The sequence below is a fragment of the Parambassis ranga genome, chromosome 15 (assembly GCF_900634625.1).
Source record: "Parambassis ranga chromosome 15, fParRan2.1, whole genome shotgun sequence".
NCBI lineage: Eukaryota > Metazoa > Chordata > Actinopteri > Ambassidae > Parambassis > Parambassis ranga.
The window spans coordinates 10431053-10450235 of record NC_041035.1 but is presented as its reverse complement, the minus strand read 5'-3'; the positions used below and the strand labels follow the sequence as shown (position 1 = coordinate 10450235).

The following is a 19183-nucleotide window of genomic DNA, read 5'->3' as shown; positions in this document are numbered from 1 at the left end:
CAGCACAAACAGTTAGGGCCTTTAGTAGATCTTCACTTTATAAGGTATGTCGTGGTGTTACTGAAGCCACAACAGTGGCTGAGGATAGAGTTTGTGTGGGCAGTGAAAGGGGGAAGGGCCGCTCTGTGCATTACAGTACATTTTAACAAGTAGTTATTTTGGACTAAAAGTGTCTGTAATCAATGTTATTTGGAGGAGGGTGCTCACAAGGAGCCGAGCACATCACCAGCAAGCTGACAGAGCTGACACTCTGTTGTCTCCCTCTTTTTTTCAGTCTTCTCCTCCTCCTTAATCATCCCCCTTTTACCGCCTCTTCACCTCCATCCAACTGTGTGACGTACTTTCCCTAACTCCTCTTTTTGTCTGTTATTGTTCCTCTTTTGTTTCAATATTTTTTGTCTTCTGGCTTTTTGGTCTCATTGTCCTTAGGTTTCCTCTATTTTTCCATCCTCTTTTCCCTCCCTCCCCTTTATTCCCCTCTAATTACAGGAGCAATACAGCACCCATCTGGAGGACAGCATGCAGTTTATAAATAACAGCAGAAACAGACAGCGTCTCAGCCTACACAAATCAGTTTTTTTTTTCTTCTTTACAATACACAGAGTTCAAGTGCACACTGGCATTCATAGAAGTCTCAGCAATGACCAAAACTTCTATCTGAAACCTGGTGAGTAGTTCACATATGAATGTGAACGGTTAAGAGCAGATAACTCTCAGAAGTTACTCTCTGGCAACTGTAGCACATCTCTTCGCTACAGGCTTACAAACATTTTTAAAATCAATTCCTAGTTTGTAGTGCACAGATTTTTAGTGTCAGTAGATGTGCTAACGTCATCCAAAACCCTCACAAAAATGGACAGAAAGAGTCGCTGATACAAGAGTTTACCTAAAATGGTTGCTGGAATTATTGTTTATGCTTCCTGTTGTCTGGTTCTCAGGTCTGTGAGCTGTGTTGTCTCGTTAGTCTCGCGCAGAGTTATATGTTATATGCCTCCCTTGAGCTATTAATTCTGTTAATATTCCCCACAGGAGCTTTTTTTCCTAAAGCAAGGTACATTTCTCATCAGAAATTTAGGCCTTAAAAAGAGTGATGTAATTCAGATTATATTTATAAGACAGCATAAGTTGTAGGCATAATAAACGTTGCATGGCCTCCTTCTATCCATATCTGGGTGCTTTCGAAGCTTCCTGGATGTGTGAGGTGCCATTTTAATGCATGCAGCATGTCTGTAAAAAGGTAGAGTAGCTCCCCCTGTTGCCTAATTTTAAATACTGCAGCTTACATCACCACAGCACTATGGGCAATATGTCTTAATGTGCCTATAAAACCTAAAATAATAGTAAAAGGTAAACTAGCTATGAAAAAAGATACAAAGCAGATAAAGTGATGACTTTACATTAGGAGACACTGATGTGGGGTATCAAAAAAAGTTTTTGCTTCAATTGTCATTTTAGTTTAAACTATGAAGCCGAAAGCTCAAACCAGCAGGACACATAAATAACTCTGGACGTCTAATTTCCTCACTGCCTCACTCCATAATCATTTCCTGTAATTACAACCATAAACACAGAACACTTCCTGTAAGAACTTAAGCAGTGTGACTGCAGTTTCCAATATGAGCATTGATGTCATATTACACAAAACTCAACAGACAGCAGAGAAACACAGCTCTTGAAAAAGAAGCGTATTTATAAACTTGCTTGTATATGCCAGAGAGTGTAGGCGTGTAAATCGGGCAGAGAGAGAGAGCACGGAGCTCTGGCCTAAAACACCGAAGATGGCTGATAGGAAGTGGCTCTAACCACAGAGAGAATAAAAGCAGGGTGATGTCAAGAAGTACGCTTTGGCCAGCAAAAGCTGTGATGCTGACATTTAGGCTGTAACGTAAGGCATCGACGTTGGTGGTTAGCACCATGACTGACAGGGTTTAACTTGTGATTGTGACACGCTCATTCATATTGGATGGTGGTTTTATTGTTTAACACTTCTGACACTTGAATTATGAAAAATGTATTCAGTGTGTCAATAGCGGCTGCATATAAATTATCTCCATTCAACGGTGTCAAACTTACAGATGTGCCTTAATGAGAGGTGTTTAAATACATTATGAGTAAAGACAAAAATGAAAGCAGAAGATTAAGGAAGAGATTATTTGTGTGCTTATTTGAGCCAACAATGACAGATGATGAAAAGATGAGAAAGGGGAGTGTGAGCAGAGTAGAACAGGAAGTTAGTGTTGCTTGATTAGTCATTTGAAAGATTAACTGGTATAACTTGCAACACCAATAGCAAAAACATTACTTTAATATGCCAATAATAGACAGAAGTAGATATTATTAACCAGTGTATTGCAGGAAATTATTGAAACTGACAGAGCATAATCAAATTGTGTATTTTTATTATGGTGGGTTTTCTCCTACCTGAGTGGGCCCCTCGCAGCCTAAACAACACTCTGGAGCGAAATCCTGAGGTGTCACTGTGAGAGCGGAACCTGGGCAGAGGCCATAGCTGAGGGAAGAGCCTCAGCTCGGGGTAGGAGTCTCCCTTCTCTTCCATAGTCGCCTCCTCTATCAGCCCGCCAGGAGAGAGGAGATGAGAAGACGAGAAGCTTCACATCAACCTCATCAGCAGCAGCCTGCCCACATTTCCTCCTCCTCTTCAAACTTCTGCAGCAGACAGGAGCGTGTGTGTGTGTGGGTTTTGTTTGTTCCTGTGCTTGCTCACACCCACTGCCTCTGAGACCTCTGACACTATATCTAATGAGTAAAGTATGATCTAAGAACGATTGTAAGTGGCACATACAAGCCCATTATCTGTGAATCTGTGTGTGCAAAATGTAGAGAAGATTGAAGCAAGGCGTCTGGACTTGTAAGTCCAACTCTTACAAGTCCAGACGCCTTGCTTCAATCTTCTCTACGTATGATGACCTGGATGACTGAGAATCTTCATCAACATGTGTGCAAAATATTTGACAAAACAGCAAATCATTAAATAAAGCATTTGAGTGCAGGAAATGCATTTTGTTTTAGATTTATAGTCCTTCAAATTAAAAAAAAAACTCGCACATCTCCTGTTTGGTGTGATCTAGTTACTATACAGATGAACAAAATCAGTTCCGTATTTGATTACTAAATAAATGTTATGCAATAATAGTCAGTTTCAGATCAGCCAGGCCTGAGTGGCTGCACCTTTCAAACATTAGATGTCGCTAAATTACCGTTCTGATATGAATAGTCTGCTTTCCATCCATGTTGACACCCTACACATAGATGTTATCAAATTTCAGAGCTCTCACTCTGATCTGTATTTCTCGGCTACAAATTTTAAGGACATATGGCAACTATCCATCCCAGCCACTGTTTGAAAAGAGTAGTTTATCATACATAAAATATAGATATTTAAAGTAAAACTAAGTAGGCTATGTTCATAAGGCTTTTTACCACAATAAAATAAAATAAAAATCTGAACTGTTTGATGTCCTTTAATAATTGGGTTTAGCATTTTAACTACTAAATCTCCGGTCCTGTTTTTGCCTAACAAATCATTACCTGCCGATCAGAGAGTTAATCTGGAAGTAATGCCCAGTAGCATCAAAACTACCAAAATACCATATGAGTGATCATCCTCACAACAGACGATCTGTGCAGGGCTGTCGGCAACAGCAGCGCTGTGTGTCCTGGATCAGGAGGAGATGGGCTGAGGCACAGAGGACAGACCCAACAGCACGGAGAGACCCACGGCCGCTCTGTGCAGCAGTTACAGGAGGGAAGACTCGGGTGAGCGGATCTCAAGCTTATAGTACGACTAATTAATATGAAAAACGCAACTAACTTAGTTGTTTCGTACAGTTAAAGTTCAATGTTAATATTTTACGAAGCTGGCTAATAGGAGTCGCCAGTGTTAGCTGTGTTTTGTTAACGTGTTTGACAAAACTTGTCTGCTAGCACAGTCATATATCACCTAATCGTTTTTAACTCGTCCAGCCTCACATGAATGGCAGTTTCGGTGGTAAATTGAGATTATGTTAGCTGTTTTGTGTTTCGTTGGACAAGTTTGCGATGTGCTGTTAGCTAGCTAACCTGAGCCATGTCTGCCAGTTAAGTTGAGGCCAAGAGAGCCATCCGAGCCACAGCTGCTGATGCTGCTGCTAACACAAATGTTGTCAGCATGCAATGGAGATCTGAAGTGCTAACTTTAGCTGCTCGTGGTTTTTAAACTAGCCTTTCTGCTTGTGAAGGCACGTTGGTCAAATTGTATGTGTTATAAACTCAGGTAGTTAGCTACACCAAGTGAACATCTTCAGTATTTTTTGAAATACAATGACCCACAGTGCCTTATAAAGACCCTGTCTGACCAAGTAATTCTGAGGGCCAAAGTCTGTATGCGGTATGTCCTCCATACGCCATACAGCATGACTCTTTTCAGCTGAACTGGAATGACCTGTCCCACCTCTGACCTGCAGAGTCAGTGAAGTGCCAGCCCTTTGTGCAAATATCTTCTGCTCCACCACCCACTCATGTTTTATCTCATTTCTTCCGTTGAACTTTCTGAAACCATACACAGAACTTTACCGCCTATGTGTCTTCTTGACACATTTTTTCATGAGGCTTTCATTTGGTGAGCGAAACAAAATGATGAAAGCAAAGTTCTGCTCACAGAAGGGCTGGTTTATCTTTTCCTTTCCAATCCTTCTGTCCAATCAATCATTTATTACCAAGTACCAAACCAGTACAGAGTGCTTGATAAAGTAATGGAACACAAATGACTTAATATTAAATATTAATTAAATACATTTAACATTGAAAATGGCATATTATTTTAATTAGTATTACAACCAGTTTGCTGCAATGAGACAGTGGAACAAAGAGGGACTTTACCTGGGGATTATTTGACCTAGAAAGAAGCCAGTTGTTATCATGCCACCTTATCTTTCAGAGTTTGACCTTTACACTTGCTCTGTCTGCTCCTTCATCAGCTTCTCACTTTGTACATTTAAAATGTATTTCCTCAGTGTATCTCTCACACTTTCCCTAGTTTACACTGGACAGAACGGGCTTGTTTGAACCTTTACATAATGATCTGTTTTGAAGTATCCTGGTTGTTTGACCATGTAAACCTCATATCCTGGCTACAGGAACCCAAATATGCTACCAGGAGTTCTGCAAATAGAAACTGGGATACTGCACCATATAAACACCCCATGGTTTCTGATCATTGTCTGCCATGTATGCAGGAGCATCCTCATTATAATGGAGGGGTTTACATGCTCAATTATATAGCTCAAGACTAGCCAGTCCTTTACTTCTGAGGTAGACATTACTTGCATGAATTAGTCAGTTATCAGGGCCTTGACTGCATTTTCTTCTTCCTGGTAAGGCAGCATAAACAAAACATTAGAACATTATCGACATCAAGATGTTTGATGTTATTATGAATTTGTTTGGCCTTAGTTACTGTGTAGTGAAATCTGATTAATTAAATATTCCTTGTACTGAACAGAAGACAGCAGTCTGTTGTCTGAACAGTGAGCTGAAATCCAAAAACTCCATAAAAGTGTGGGTAGCAAAAATAGTAATAATTCTCTGAGGACTAAGGAATTCCTTTTATTCATGATGCATTTTTAGTCAAAAATAAATCGTTATTTTACATTTATATGAAAATAATGCATACAACAAAAATAAGTCCAGGTAGCAAGTTTGCATGTTGAAATATAGGTGTTTGTTGTGTACATAGCTGCCTATTCACCTTGTTAGAATCTATCTATCTTTTGCATTATTGTTGTTCTGTGTTACCAGAATTCAAACGCCTGTTCACAGCTAAGAAGTGTGCACAGTACCTCATTTTACAGGATCACTGCACTCTACAGAAATGTCTCTCTCACATGACAGTCAGTGTTTGTTTAGTACTGAGATAGATGCCTCGGACAGTGTTGCTCCTTTCTTATGCCTGTGTGTCAAATGGGATGACTCGGGAAGAAGCAGGGGGCTCTCAGCACAGAGTCAATGCACAACAACTGGGCCTTTTGTCCCTTCTTTGCCCCCATCCACCCACACAGTACTCATAATGTTCTGCAGAAAGAGCGTCTTTATCTTTGCCTTCCACAGACTCATCTCACTCACATATTTTAGGCTCAGCCCACAAAGACAACAGCTTAAGCAGACTAATGAGACAATATGCCTACAGTAATGTGGCGCCCACCCGTGCAAGGTTTGACATTGAGCTTTCACACATGCAGGACAAAAGAGATGTACAGATTTACTTTTTTGTTGATTAACAGAGAATATACGTTTCAAGGATGTGTCTAAGCTCAGCAGGTTAAATATTGCATGTCTCCCGCACAGCACCTGAGGGTGTTGGTGTTTTGTGTCGAACATGGCTGAGCTCAGTGGTGCCTTTTTTTTTTTATTTTTTATTTTTTGACAATGCTCAAGCGGGTGCTCAGCTGTGAGGAGAGGAGAGAGGGAGGGCATAGAAGGGGCTGGCCAGAGGCTTGCCAAATCGGATGAGAGCGCAGTTGGGAGGAGATTGCTCACAGAATGAGAGAGAAGAGGAGTGCAAGGGGGAGAAATGGGAGTAAGCCAGGGTTGGTGGAGGAGGTACAAGAGAGAGTGACAGTGTCGAGTATGTGTTATAGAAAAAAAAAGACAGAGAGAGAAAAAAGGGAACGAGAAAGTGGGTGAGGCTGATATAAGGCGGGGTTGTGGTTTGTGTCACATGATCCCCTCACTGGCTGTAGCCTGGTGAGCTCCAGGTGGCAGAGAGACCACAGATAGAGTACATACAGAGAGAACCAGAACAAGCGACTGAACTGAAAAAATTCCCTCCCTTCTCATTCATCTCTCTTTTCACTCTTTTCTCTGTGTCCTTAAGGAATCCCTCCCAGTCCCGCTTGCCCTCGCTCTTCACCCGCTCCTCTCTCTTTCTCTCTCTGCATTACCCGGCCTCGGTAGGCCAGGGAATGTCCCGGTGGCGAGATGCCTTACGTGGACCGACAGAACCGCATCTGTGGCTTTCTGGACATTGAGGAGAATGAGAGCAGCGGCAAGTTCCTGCGCCGTTACTTCATACTGGACACACAGCAGGGGAGCTTGGTTTGGTTCATGGACAACCCACAGGTAACGACACAGAGCTGTGCTAGCTTAGCTATTAGCTTAAACAATCCTCCAGAAATCTGTACAATCTCTAGACAAGTACATGGGAGCTAGTTATCTGTGTAGATGGTCTGCCATTCATGCAACTGTTTGCTGACTGCAGACTACTCATAGCTAAGAAGTCTCCATTCATTATGAACACAAAATTGAGTACACTCAAAATGTTTCCATTGCCAGGCCGCCTCACAAGGATGGGAGAACTTGTAATTATGTAATTCTAGTTGACAGAATTGGGAAGCACATATTGCAGGCACAGGGATAACGGTGTGTCTGTGTTTTAGCTCTTGGTAAACATTGTTGTAAATAATTTAGTATATTATGTATTTTAACTCCAAACCTTAGATTTGCTGTTTGTCTTCTGTTCTTATCTGGGCTGAGTACATGTCGGCAGCAGTCTTTAAATCAGCTGCAGTGGTCATCACTGCTTCCTCTGTCATGACCTGTGACCCTTGTTGTCACTGGTTTTTGCACTGTAACACTCCTCTTGGGTTGTTCTGGTTCGGAGACACAGTATTTGTAAGTGCACTGTTACATAAAGTATTCATAAAATCGTGTAGTGCAGGAGAAATTTTAAATAATTTAGCAAGTCCCTTTCTTTTTATAGATTGTAAAACATACAATTTTAATGATGTTAAATCTGTTTCAGAAACACAGCACGGCACTGAAACGAACTATCATGGTGTGCAGCCACAGTGTGCTATAATATTGACCCGGTGTGCTGAGCCTTACTTCACTGACCCACCACACTGATCACAGCTTAGCACCAGTTCTGTTGTGTGATTGTGTCACATTTATATTCTTCCCCACAGAACCTGCCTATTGGTGCAGACTGTGTCGGTTCCCTCAAGCTCACTTACATCTCTAAGGTACACCATTAACACTAAAGTGTGTCTGTAACTAACCTCATAAGACTATAGTAATGATAATAATGGAATTATTTTACAGTATTTAGTTGAACTGGGAAACTAACAATGTGGGCTTTGTCCTCTAGGTCAGCGATGCCACTAAACTGAGGCCTAAAGCAGAATTCTGCTTTGGTAAGTAAACACTGAGCGTCAAAATCTTGCTATTTGTTAATAATGTATTTTTTCCTATACTGGCTTGGTGCAGCTAATCGAAACTACATACCAAATGTAGTTCTTTTCAAACATCAGCAGTGATGGTGTGCTCAATCACATGTTGACTAAGCTGAATACCCTGAGTGTAACCGAAGAGAAGAATGTTTGCTGCCCTTGTGTGCCCCCTAAATTTGGTCAAACGCTGCTCTCCACCATTTAGGCAGCTTTGTTCAACATTGTATGTTTAGGAAACACACAGACATGCAGGATGCCACAGCAGTTAATGATCTGGGTTTGCGTGACCAGATTGTTTGTCTCTTAATCAGTGTGAAGGTTTGTTGGATCATATTACTAAGTTTAATAAAGCCAGCGGGATCTGGCTTTTCTTTTTACAGTCCTATACAATAGAGTCCATCATGTTTGACTGCAGAAAGATTTTCATCTCTCCTTACTAATCTAAATATTAAAGAGAACTTTTGTTTGCATTGCAAACAAAGAATTTTGCATTGTATGTAGCTGCAAAGTTTAACATACAGTGTTGCGTCACTCCTGTGCTTGTGGCGTGCAAACCATGGAATGTTATTCAACAGCAGGACTGGTTTAGGGAAGCCTGCACTTTCCTGCTTTTTGACATTGTGGATCATCCTCTGTACACCTTTGGCAGGCAAGAAAAAGGGACTAGGGCCAAACACCAGTCAGTTAGACTCAATGGTGCTGTTGCTTTTTGCTTGAACTCTGAGGTAAACAAGACACATTTTGGACTGATGAAGAAGTAAGGCTCAATTTATTTCTTTATCTCTTTAGATCCTGCAATAGGATCACAAACACTAAATAAGCTGATGAGGGGATTACACTGCCACACATCAGCCCCAAGGTCCTACAATCAAAACTCTTTTCAAGTTAAACTTGTTTTTTTTTTGCTGTAGCACAACTGCTCAAGGACTTTAGTCGTGTTTAGAGGAAATATATCAGTCTGACAAGAGGCCATTGACCACCCAGTCAACCTGGTTACAGGCCTGAGCATTTCTGTCAAGTCTGTCATTGATTAAGATGTACAACAAATAAGAAGCCTCATCAGGTAATTTAGGAATAAACCTCTATTCTTGTTATTGTTTACTAGCGTCTCTCCTTCACTTCCAGCCATTTCAATAGCAGGAAATACAAACGTGTTAGAAGAAGTTGACTTTCCTGCCTGTGTGTATGTCTGGCTGTGTGCACCCCATTTCGCCTTGTTGAAGTTTCGACAGGATGCCGACATCCTAATCGGAACCTGATTCAGAGATGTATGAAGCTATTTTTAAACTAGCATTTGCAAGCCAAATGTTCTGCTGATCTCTGTGAATCCTGCTGCTCCTGATACGACATTGGGTGAAGAAGTAGTGACAAAAGTCTGGTAAAGACAGCCACACTTACAGATTCTTTAAAAAAAAAAAAAAAAAAAAAAGATAATAGAGGCTTGATTGCATTCTGTGATTGATGGATAAGGGTCTGTGCTGTGTGTATGTGTGTGATGGTGACAGATCAAAAGCATCTGTGTGAACTCTTGCTGGACTGCATTTCCCAGCACAAAGCATTGTTTTGTAATGTGTAGGCATGAGTCAGATCTGATACCACCTCTCCTAGTGCCATAAAGACCACTACATTTTACCTCTCCCACACAAAGTGAGCACATGTGTGTTCATCCTGTTAGAGTATTTCATGCTGGTCACCTGAAGGACACCAGACAGACAGATTTATTTACAGGGAAGTGGAAAGATGGGGAGCGAGGTCCAAACGCAGAACAGGAAAGAATGATCGTCATTGTGCCACAGACTTTTGGCTTCTTTTTTTTTTTCTCGGATCGCCCCCGCCAAATTTGCCAGTCCAACTTTAAAGTAATTTACTGCCATGGTGCCGAAAGGAAATGGAGAAGGAGACACAAAGATGGTTTTAGCTGCAGAACTGATGTATTTATGGTGGAGGGGGAAAAAAACGAGAGGTTCTTTCAGCTCCTAAATCCTGATCCATCGCTAATCAGCATTTGACCCAAAAATTTCTTTCTCAGTGAAAATAGTGTTCACTTTTGTTCACATGGGTGTATAAAGATGTGTGAGAATTTTTTTTTCTCTGTCATGGTTAGAAGTGTTAGTGAAAAACCGAGGCAGTTTAGTTGCTTCAATATCCACATGGAGAGAATCTGTTGTTGGTAGTGTGTTGAGAGTCCCTCGGCTCAGCAGTTTCACACCTCTAGAGAAATGTTGCTGCCGATGGGTTCTGACACTCATATTCTCTCTTCAAGAAAATCCAAAAATGTGTCTGGGCACTTCATAGCAAATGTATTTATTTGTGCGGTTTACATTATTCTCAGATTGTATTGAGTGTGGTGTAAAGAATGTAGTCTGATTGTTACAGAAGATGCCTGGATATACTTTCCCTCTTTCTATTGTTCCCACTATTGTATTTTTATGGTCTTATTAGTCATCAATGCTGGGATGAGGAAGTTCTTCCTGCAGGCCAATGATCAGCAGGACCTTGTGGACTGGGTCAACGCACTCAACAAAGCCACCAAGATCACAGTAAGACAAGCAGACACACACACACAACATACTGTACACGTCCTCTCTGATTAGGAGGAGATAATCTGTTCATTTTGGCTCATGTTTTATCACTTAGAAAAACTTTTATTTCTTCCTCTGTGAAGAAACCAGATAGGAGGAGGAGTGAGTCAGAGTATGACTAACAGGATGCTGTATTGTTGAACTGAGTTACTGTGATAAAAGAGTGTTTCCATTGTTCTATATGAAGTCTGAGCTATGCGAGGAGGAAATTGATATAAAATGTGTTACAGGCTTGTCATCTTATACATACATAACTATGGAGACAACTGTCTTCTCTGTCTCACAGCTGTATTCCACAGAACATCTGCATGTGTTTCTGTTTTTCTTTAGGTGCCAAAGTTATCTGATGGCCAGCAGAACTCAGAAAACCAGAAGTCTTTGCCAGATGTCGTTGGGAGCAAGAAGCAAGTCTCCTATAAAACAGAGATCATTGGAGGAGTGCCCATTGTCACACAGACACAGGTGAATAGTACTGCAGCACATGTATTTACATGCAGGCACATGAACCCACATCTGTTATGAACCGCTATGATTTATTAATTAATGTAACCAACAGACCATTTATTGTGTATTTTATTATGCCGCATCCACTTTTTGTGGTTTTTACCATAATAATCTCCAGTGTGTTTAGAGAACCAGAAAATATACAAAAAGTTCACCCACTTAGCTCTGTCTTTTGTCCTTGTGCAACCATGTAGATGTACCAACTCAGCTTCTTTATAACAGAGCTAAAATCAGGAGTTTACAGACATGACAGAAATAAATAATCTTCTTCAAAAACAGACAGTGTTTTACATCATTTAAAAAGAAAATGGTTAATATTTAGACTGTTGGTTTGACAAATAATGCATCTGGGGGACCAACTCAGGATGTGAGAAACAGAAATTCTGCAGCGCAATTTTATAAATGATTATGAGACTGATCAGAAAAAAGTAATCTTTGGTTGCATGTGCAGACATTACTGTATGTCTTGTGTCTACCAATATTTCTTGTGTCTACCAATATTTCTGTGCAATTTCTAACCCAAATTTTGTCCGACCTATTTATAATATTTCTGGTTTTATTCCCCCTCTAGCATGAAGGTGGTGACAGTGCAGACAAAGCAGACCGTGAGGCCATGCATCGTTCCCACAGCCAGCTGCCATACTTTCTAGGCAGGTCCGCTCAGGAGCACACCGTCATCAAATCAGGCTACTGCGTCAAACAGGGAGCTGTAGTGAGTATCTGTGTCTGTCTGGTTTGTCTTCTGGTTTCATTTGAGGTATTATGCAAAACGTTTTTTTTTTTCGGTTCAGTAGATCAATTGGGAGACTGTTTATGAAAATTCACATAGAATAAACACATAGTTTTCAGTTTTTGTTTTCAACAAAAAAATAAATTGCGCCTTCATATAGAAGGCAAGGCAAAGGCTTGATTTAAGTAGCTTGGGGAAATAAATCTTTTCAAGTACTAAGAATAATGTACTTGCCTCTCAATAGAGAGACATAAAAGTGGAACAAATTGTGCTTCCATCAATTGTAGCAGAATTGCAAGTGTAATAAGTTTATGAAGTTTGAGAACCGGTTTTCTCTTTTCTCCTCAGATGAGGAACTGGAAAAGGCGATACTTCCTCTTGGAAGAAAACTCAATGAGTTACTTCAAGTCCGATCTGGTAATTAACAGTAATTACATTTTGTTTCAAGGAATGTTTTTATTGACAATACATGTGGATTTACCCTCACAGGCTTAAGGCAAGCACACACAGTTCTAACATGTTTTATCTGCGGGCTGTGGAATTCAGTGCCTTCACTTGGCATGTCCCTACATGTCTTCACCCCCCTTTTGCCTTTCTTACACACCAGACACACATACACAGTCATACCGGCTGTCCTCAGGATAATACTGCACGTCCCATACCCTGTCCTTGTCAGAGTTTGCCCTTATTTGACAAATTTATCTGTTTATTTGGCTATCAACAGGCCCCAAGGACACAGACTCCCTGTCTGCTGTATCAAATGGTCAGGTCAAGAAAGTTACAACCATCAGGGTTGTTAGATGAGGGTTTGTAGTTTCCTTTACAAAAGATCACTTTCTTCTCTTTCTGCAAGCCCAGCAAGTATTCAGCCTACAGTGTAATATACATACAAATAACACCATTTGTTATCTCTGTGTCTAGGAGAAAGAACCTCTGAGAATGATCCCACTAAAGGAAGTTCACAAAGTCCAGGAGTGCAAGCAGAGGTATTTAACATGTACCGACATTTTCCCATTGTACAGAAAAATGTCTTTGTCCAGGAGAACTGTGTTTACCTTTTCTGATATAGATGAAATAAAAATATGACCCAACTTGTTTACTGCTTTTTCGTAGTGACATCATGATGAGAGATAATCTGTTTGAAGTCGTGACCACATCAAGGACATTTTACATACAGGTACATCTTTTTTTGCTAAAATAAAACCAGCTAACACTTAGAAATTTCTCACTGTAGCATTCAGCCATTTTCTTTTTTATCAACTGCATGCTTTTTTTCCTGTCACGTGTGAGTAGGCTTTTTTGTTTTTTGTTTACAGCAGTTGTCAGTTGCCAGCTGTCAGTTCTCTGTGTTATATACAAACCAACTAGGCAGCCGTTTGTGAAAGAAAAGCCCACACTTTTGGTCAGAATGTTTGATATCCAAGTCTTTCAAAGGGTGTGTGTGTTTTCTCATACAAGTAATGTAGTCGATGTTTGGGGGGCTTGTAGCAATACTTTATTCTTCCAAACATTTGGCTTGTAGGTTTGAGTACAAGACCGATCCGACAGTAAACATTGAGTAAACGAGCAAGAAGCAGTGTTTCGCAAACCTCAAATGGAAAGATAATGAAAGAGCTGTGAAAATCCTCCTGAAACTCGACTAATACCCAGCAAATCCCACATTTCTTAATCAGAAAATGGAAAAGAAATCTCATCCAAACAGATTGTGTTGTTCAAATAACCCATATTAATTTTCAAATACTGTCATATTGGAAATAATAGTGTAAATGTAAAAGTAAAAGTAAAAATGTAAAAGACTGTCGTTTTCTCTTCCTCTGTCTCCATTAGGCGGACAGTCCTGAAGAGATGCACAGCTGGATCAAAGCTGTCTCAGGGGCCATTGTAGCCCAGCGGGGGCCGGGGAGGTCAGCTGCCACAGTATGTATCCTTACATATATATCATTAGAGTAAGACTTAAATCTGTTAAACTTTTAACCAAACAGTAACCTGAGATTTAACTCTGTCTTGCATGATCAGAATTGAATGCTTACTGAGTGAGTTATCTACAAGACCTATTTGTATCATTGTCATTGTCTTGTAGTTTAACTACGAATGTTTGTGGGTGTATCCTCGAATAACAACATAGATTTCCGCTCTGTGTAGCTTACACCCAGTTCCTAAGCTGAGGACCAGGACACAGACTTGAGACATGCACTACCAGGCTATAAAGAAGTTTCATCATGTTGATTATCACGTAAAGATACTAGAAACTACCTATGTTTTGGAAATTCCATATTTTTATCAGCAGCCTGCATATAGAGGCAGGCAGGTATATCTGACATGTGAGAAGAGACATTTCCGAAGTCCGTCTGCAGAGGGAACACAGACTTCTCCCGCAGCCTGTCCCCTCTGGTTAGAATGGAATCCTTCTCTGCGCTGCGTCTGTGCCTCCTGTGTCTTTCTTTCTTTCTTTCTGGCTTGTTTTTCCTCTTCTGTGCCTCTTGTCTTTGTCACATTCTCTCCACCTCCTCCTCCTCTACCGATGGGAAGACGGCCCATCTGCTCTAATCCTGCTTTGCACTGTGTTGTTGCAGATGCGGCAGGCCAGACGGCTGTCGAACCCTTGTATACAGAGGTATACGTCCCGAATCGGGGAGTGCAGCAGCACGTATGTCAGCTCGTCTAAATCCCCCTTTTAAACTATACGTTCACCTTTTTAATACTTTTTTTCCACACTCACTGGCTGGCCCTTTTGGTTGTAGACATTATGAGAGCAGATCAGATCTGAGCGCGCATCTGATACCCCCTTCCCCCCTCCTTTTTTTATGTTTTTTTTTGGGCTAAGAAGCAACAACTTCCTAAGTATGGCTGTGATAACCCAGGAACCTGCTCGCCCCTTCACACCCTCATCCTCATTGCTTCTCTCATTCATCTCTCCTCCTCCTTTTTTTTCTCTTGCTGCACTCTCACATTAAGCTCAGCTTAAAGCTGACGCATTCAGCTAAACAGAAACAAATCTTGTGTCAGAAAATTATAAGACAGAGGGTGCGCTTATTTCTCTTGCATGTGGTAGCTGTTGTCACAGGCGTAGCAGTTCAAATAAAGCACAGCTCAAATGTTACAAAGATTAACACTGCCACTTGAAATATGACCATCTCAAAGATCTGCAGTCCTTTCAGCTTCACCTGCAAAGCTTCTGCCTGTCTTCATCATTGCAGATGGTGTTTGAATGTAAAAATGAAATATACATGCACAAACATGCACTGACTGCATGGTCTGTATGACCTGTGAATACGTTGGGCCTGTTTCTATCTTTGGTGTCTTTATTACTGTGTTTTTCATACATTCTGTTTCTCTTCCCTCCGTGCCCTATCTCTGTTATCTCTGCAGTCTGCTGCAGCTGTGTACCTGTCTTAGATGTGTGACATCCTGCTTGTCTCTCCTCCTTCCTCCTGTTCGCTGCCTGTATGTTTTTTCTTTTCTCTCTTTCTCATACATAATAAGATTCACATTTCCTTGTTAACTTCCTATATTTCTATGTACTCAGTGTTTTAACAGTTTTGTAATGAGGGTTCAACAGTCAGTTCAGTTCACACAACCCACTGTGGGTGTTGATTTGCGTGACAATAACTCAGATCAGTTACTGCAATGACCTGCAACATATTTCCTAATATTTTGTTTCTTTATGCCCTCCAAAATTCTGCATGAGCTTGATTTTGGAGAAAAAAAACAGAAAGTTCCTTCTGTGAACAGCTTTTGGACATTTTTCACAATTTTCATTGGTGTTTGTGCTCATTTGTCACTGCAATATAAAGTCCAGCACAGTTATGAGTGGATGTATAGACAATATGCACATGAGACATCATGTTACATCAAAAAATATAAATATTGACTGGAATCTCCCTCAGGACTTCCACATATTTAACACACATTTAAATAATGTCATATTTAAAATCTTGTTGTTGCTTACAGTTTGCAGAAATATTAGAATTATTTAGGATTCTTATCAGACGGTTGCAAAGCTTGACATATCTATCAGAGCTGTAAATGGGACTGACTTGTACTGCAGTCTTTTGCTGTGATATCACTGTTTGTCTAACTAACATTTCACCTACTGCTCTGTACCTTCCCCTGTTCTGCCTTTCACTACCTCTTTTTCCTTTCTTTTCCTTTTATGCATCTATTTTTTACAGAGATTGAAATTTGACAATGAAAAGCTGTGAAATAATGAGCAACAACCAACCACTGCTTCATCTGTTCGAACTTCCACTGCAACCTACCAAATTAACCCTGTGCTGACACTACTATTCCTGCTACCTCTACTACTACTATTACTACTACCACCATCTCCACTCTCTTGTAATGCTACATTCTTCAGCACCTCCAACCTTCAAGCTGCATCAGGCTCCACACGCCGGTGCTAACTCCAAGTCTGTAACTCACTTTGACTCTTTTTAAATAAACCGCTTATGTCAGGATTTGACTTTCCTCTCTGAAATCTTGCCTCTTCCGTTCTTGCAGGAACACAGCAGCCGTTCCACTTTCTACCGCAGCCCCGCGGGTCCCCCCGTCCCTCGCTCGCCCATATCTGCCATGCCACCATGCTACCCAGAGCGGGGGGCTACTGTCACGTGCGGCGCACGCTCGCAGCCTGGCGTGGGACAGCGAGCACTTCATGAGCCTGCTGCCACGCCCCAGTCACAACCACACGCCAGCACGCCTCTCTCTGCAGGAGACGCGCCTGGCAAAGTGACTTGCAGGCCACCCGTGGACACAATTGCTAACTCTGAGGAGTCACCATGGCGACGGCGGAGCAGCTTTGAGCCACAGATGCTTGAGACTCCCCTGGACCTGGATGATGCTGACCTGCCAGTGAGCGAGGTGTGACCCGCTTAACTGGACATTAAAGCTTGCTTCGCTGTGTGTTTGGTGATCACACAGATAAAGAAGAAAATCCTGTGAAACCGGTGATAAAGAATGCCGACTTTGGTTTTGAAATCAGTGCTGTTCCACAAACTCATCTTTGGAGCTTCACCATCAGTGTGCACAAGAGACAAGTTTGGGTGAACTGCACTTGTGTGCCAAAGACGACCCGGTCTACACCCACACCCCGCTGCCTGCCTGCTGTTGCAGTTACAAAGAGTTGATGTTGTCCCAAAAAAATGTTTTTTAATTTTTTTCAGAGCTTTATTTTAACCTGTACAGGCACAACTCTGCATTCAGTGGTATTTATGGGCAAACCACTTTGTGCCAAGAAAATAAGGGAACTTTTAGGAAGTTTCCTCATGAATAGAGTGTTGGCACTGAGGATGGGCTTCACGGCACCCCTCAGATCTGCTCATGCTAAACTGTGTGGTCCACTCATTATTGTAACACTGGATTTGTCTGCTGTTTTTGGCCAGTGTTAAGGATATAGATCCTATCAGGGATCAAAGGGATAGTAAGTGTAATTGAAGTGGGTTTGTATGAAGTATTTATCCATGATCAGTGTGTTAGATAAGTAGGTTGTCATCATCCGACTCTCATTTTGGAGTATGGGGAGGAGGAAAGATTATTCTGAAGGGAAAAAAACATGAGTTGCTGGTTGTTAATGCTCTCTAAAATAATCTTTTAACACTTGAATTTGCCGCTGAAGTAACATCGTAAAACACCAGTCACACAGTGGTAGACCAGCAGCCCCTGTATTCTGTTTTCATCAATGGAGTCGGGTTCCTATAAAAGCTTCAGTTCGCCAGTGTAAAAGTCAAGATAAAGCAATGAGTATGTTTGTGGTACAGGACACTTTAATGTGTCTAAATTTATCTTGAAATATGGAAGTTGCACAGCTGCAACTCCACTGTTAAGTGTGTCAATGGAGACTAGTGGCTACTAGAAACATAAATGCTTCAATGCCCTGTCTGACTGCCAGGTAAAGCTGGGGTGAACATAATCTGCTGTAAGTGATACACTGATTATGTGTAAATACGTCCCTCTTCAAAAAACACAGCTATCCCTTTAATACAGATTACACTCAATTATTGTAGAACTAGTATAAAAAAGATGAGATTTGTGTGTGTATAATTATGCAGATATATTGCAGCCACATTTAGTCTGATCGTTGTAACAGTTGCCATCGACTCTTTGTTTTTAAATATACAGGAGGTCTGTTCGTTTAACGATGTCCTCTGGTGTGTTTTTTTTTTTCTTTAGGTGATTGAGTCAACTGTTAATGGACTCCAAGCCCCAGTACACTTACATGTAACTCTACAGTGAATAGTTTTTTATATAGTTGACCCACCTTTGTTAGTCAGTGTGAAGTACCGTGCATCACTTTACAACCTGTAACGGTATCTCGGACAACCAGACTTTGTGGACTCCTGAGAAAGTAGCCGCAGCAATTTAGGCTTCTATGTATTTTATGGTTCATAATAATTAAACAGAAAAACATGTTCAGCTACAGATAAACACCCTGCAAACATTTTGTTTTAACCAGAAAAACAATGTATCATCGCATGCTCACATTTTAACAATGCTTTTGGTTTATCTCCTGTTATTGTGTTTGCAGACTAGAAAGATTTTTTTATGCTTTTAGGCCTGTCCTGGTCCTGTTTTCTTGTAGCTCTTGTTTTGTGTGTTGCCAACCATTGTAGCAGGCAGCTGCCTCATAGTGTTATTTAAAAATGCCCCGCTGTAATTCTTCTAAATAATAACACACTAATCTTATTTTTTTAAGTGCCTGCTTTTTTTTTCAGCTCAGCAAAGCCAAGCTTTTTCACTCCATTTTTCAGTCTGGTGTAATTTGGTTTGAATTGTCTCTATTTATTATGTGAATGACTTGAAAGAAATAAACACTGAAAATGTACTCAGGTTTCAGAAGAATGCTTATCAGGCTCTGGAGAGCAGGAACAGGCTGCAGTGGAAGACAAAATCCAGGAAATCCAGCTGCTTAAAGCTTCCTCTGCCCTCTGGTGGTGAGACAAAGATCTTCACTCTGCATCACATTCCACTGAGCTCAGTGATGAGGATAACTTTAAAATAGAATACATATATTAAAGCAAATGCATGCACACATAGGCTATTAATTTATTTTTTAAACATCTTTTATGTCAAGCAACAACAGCTGCATTAGAGCTGCTTAAATTATTAACCACCACTAGAGTGTGCAGGACCAATCAATAACTTGT

At 40.9% G+C, this 19183-nt stretch overlaps 1 protein-coding gene across 7 annotated transcripts; it reads left to right on the top strand.

Annotated features, from left to right (window-relative positions):
* The first annotated feature begins 3654 nt into the window (after window positions 1–3654).
* Window positions 3655–18175, top strand: LOC114447084 (pleckstrin homology domain-containing family A member 1-like). 7 transcript variants are annotated; one of them, XR_003671812.1, is made up of 15 exons: window positions 3655–3777; window positions 6872–7116; window positions 7962–8018; window positions 8144–8189; window positions 10668–10765; window positions 11138–11269; window positions 11883–12023; window positions 12390–12458; window positions 12963–13027; window positions 13155–13218; window positions 13869–13958; window positions 14615–14688; window positions 15411–15485; window positions 16214–16450; window positions 16542–16683. XR_003671812.1 is itself a non-coding variant. In XM_028423110.1 (14 exons), exons 2-14 carry the CDS (start codon window positions 6976–6978, stop codon window positions 16771–16773), a joined length of 1284 nt encoding a protein of 427 aa, XP_028278911.1. In that variant the 5' UTR covers window positions 3655–3777; window positions 6872–6975; the 3' UTR covers window positions 16774–16917. The 7 variants fall into 7 exon arrangements, 5 of the variants coding, with proteins under 5 accessions (XP_028278911.1, XP_028278914.1, XP_028278915.1 ...); XR_003671813.1 differs by lacking the exon at window positions 14615–14688; XM_028423110.1 differs by lacking the exon at window positions 16214–16450 and having other exon boundaries at window positions 16542–16917.
* The last annotated feature ends 1008 nt before the right edge of the window (window positions 18176–19183 follow it).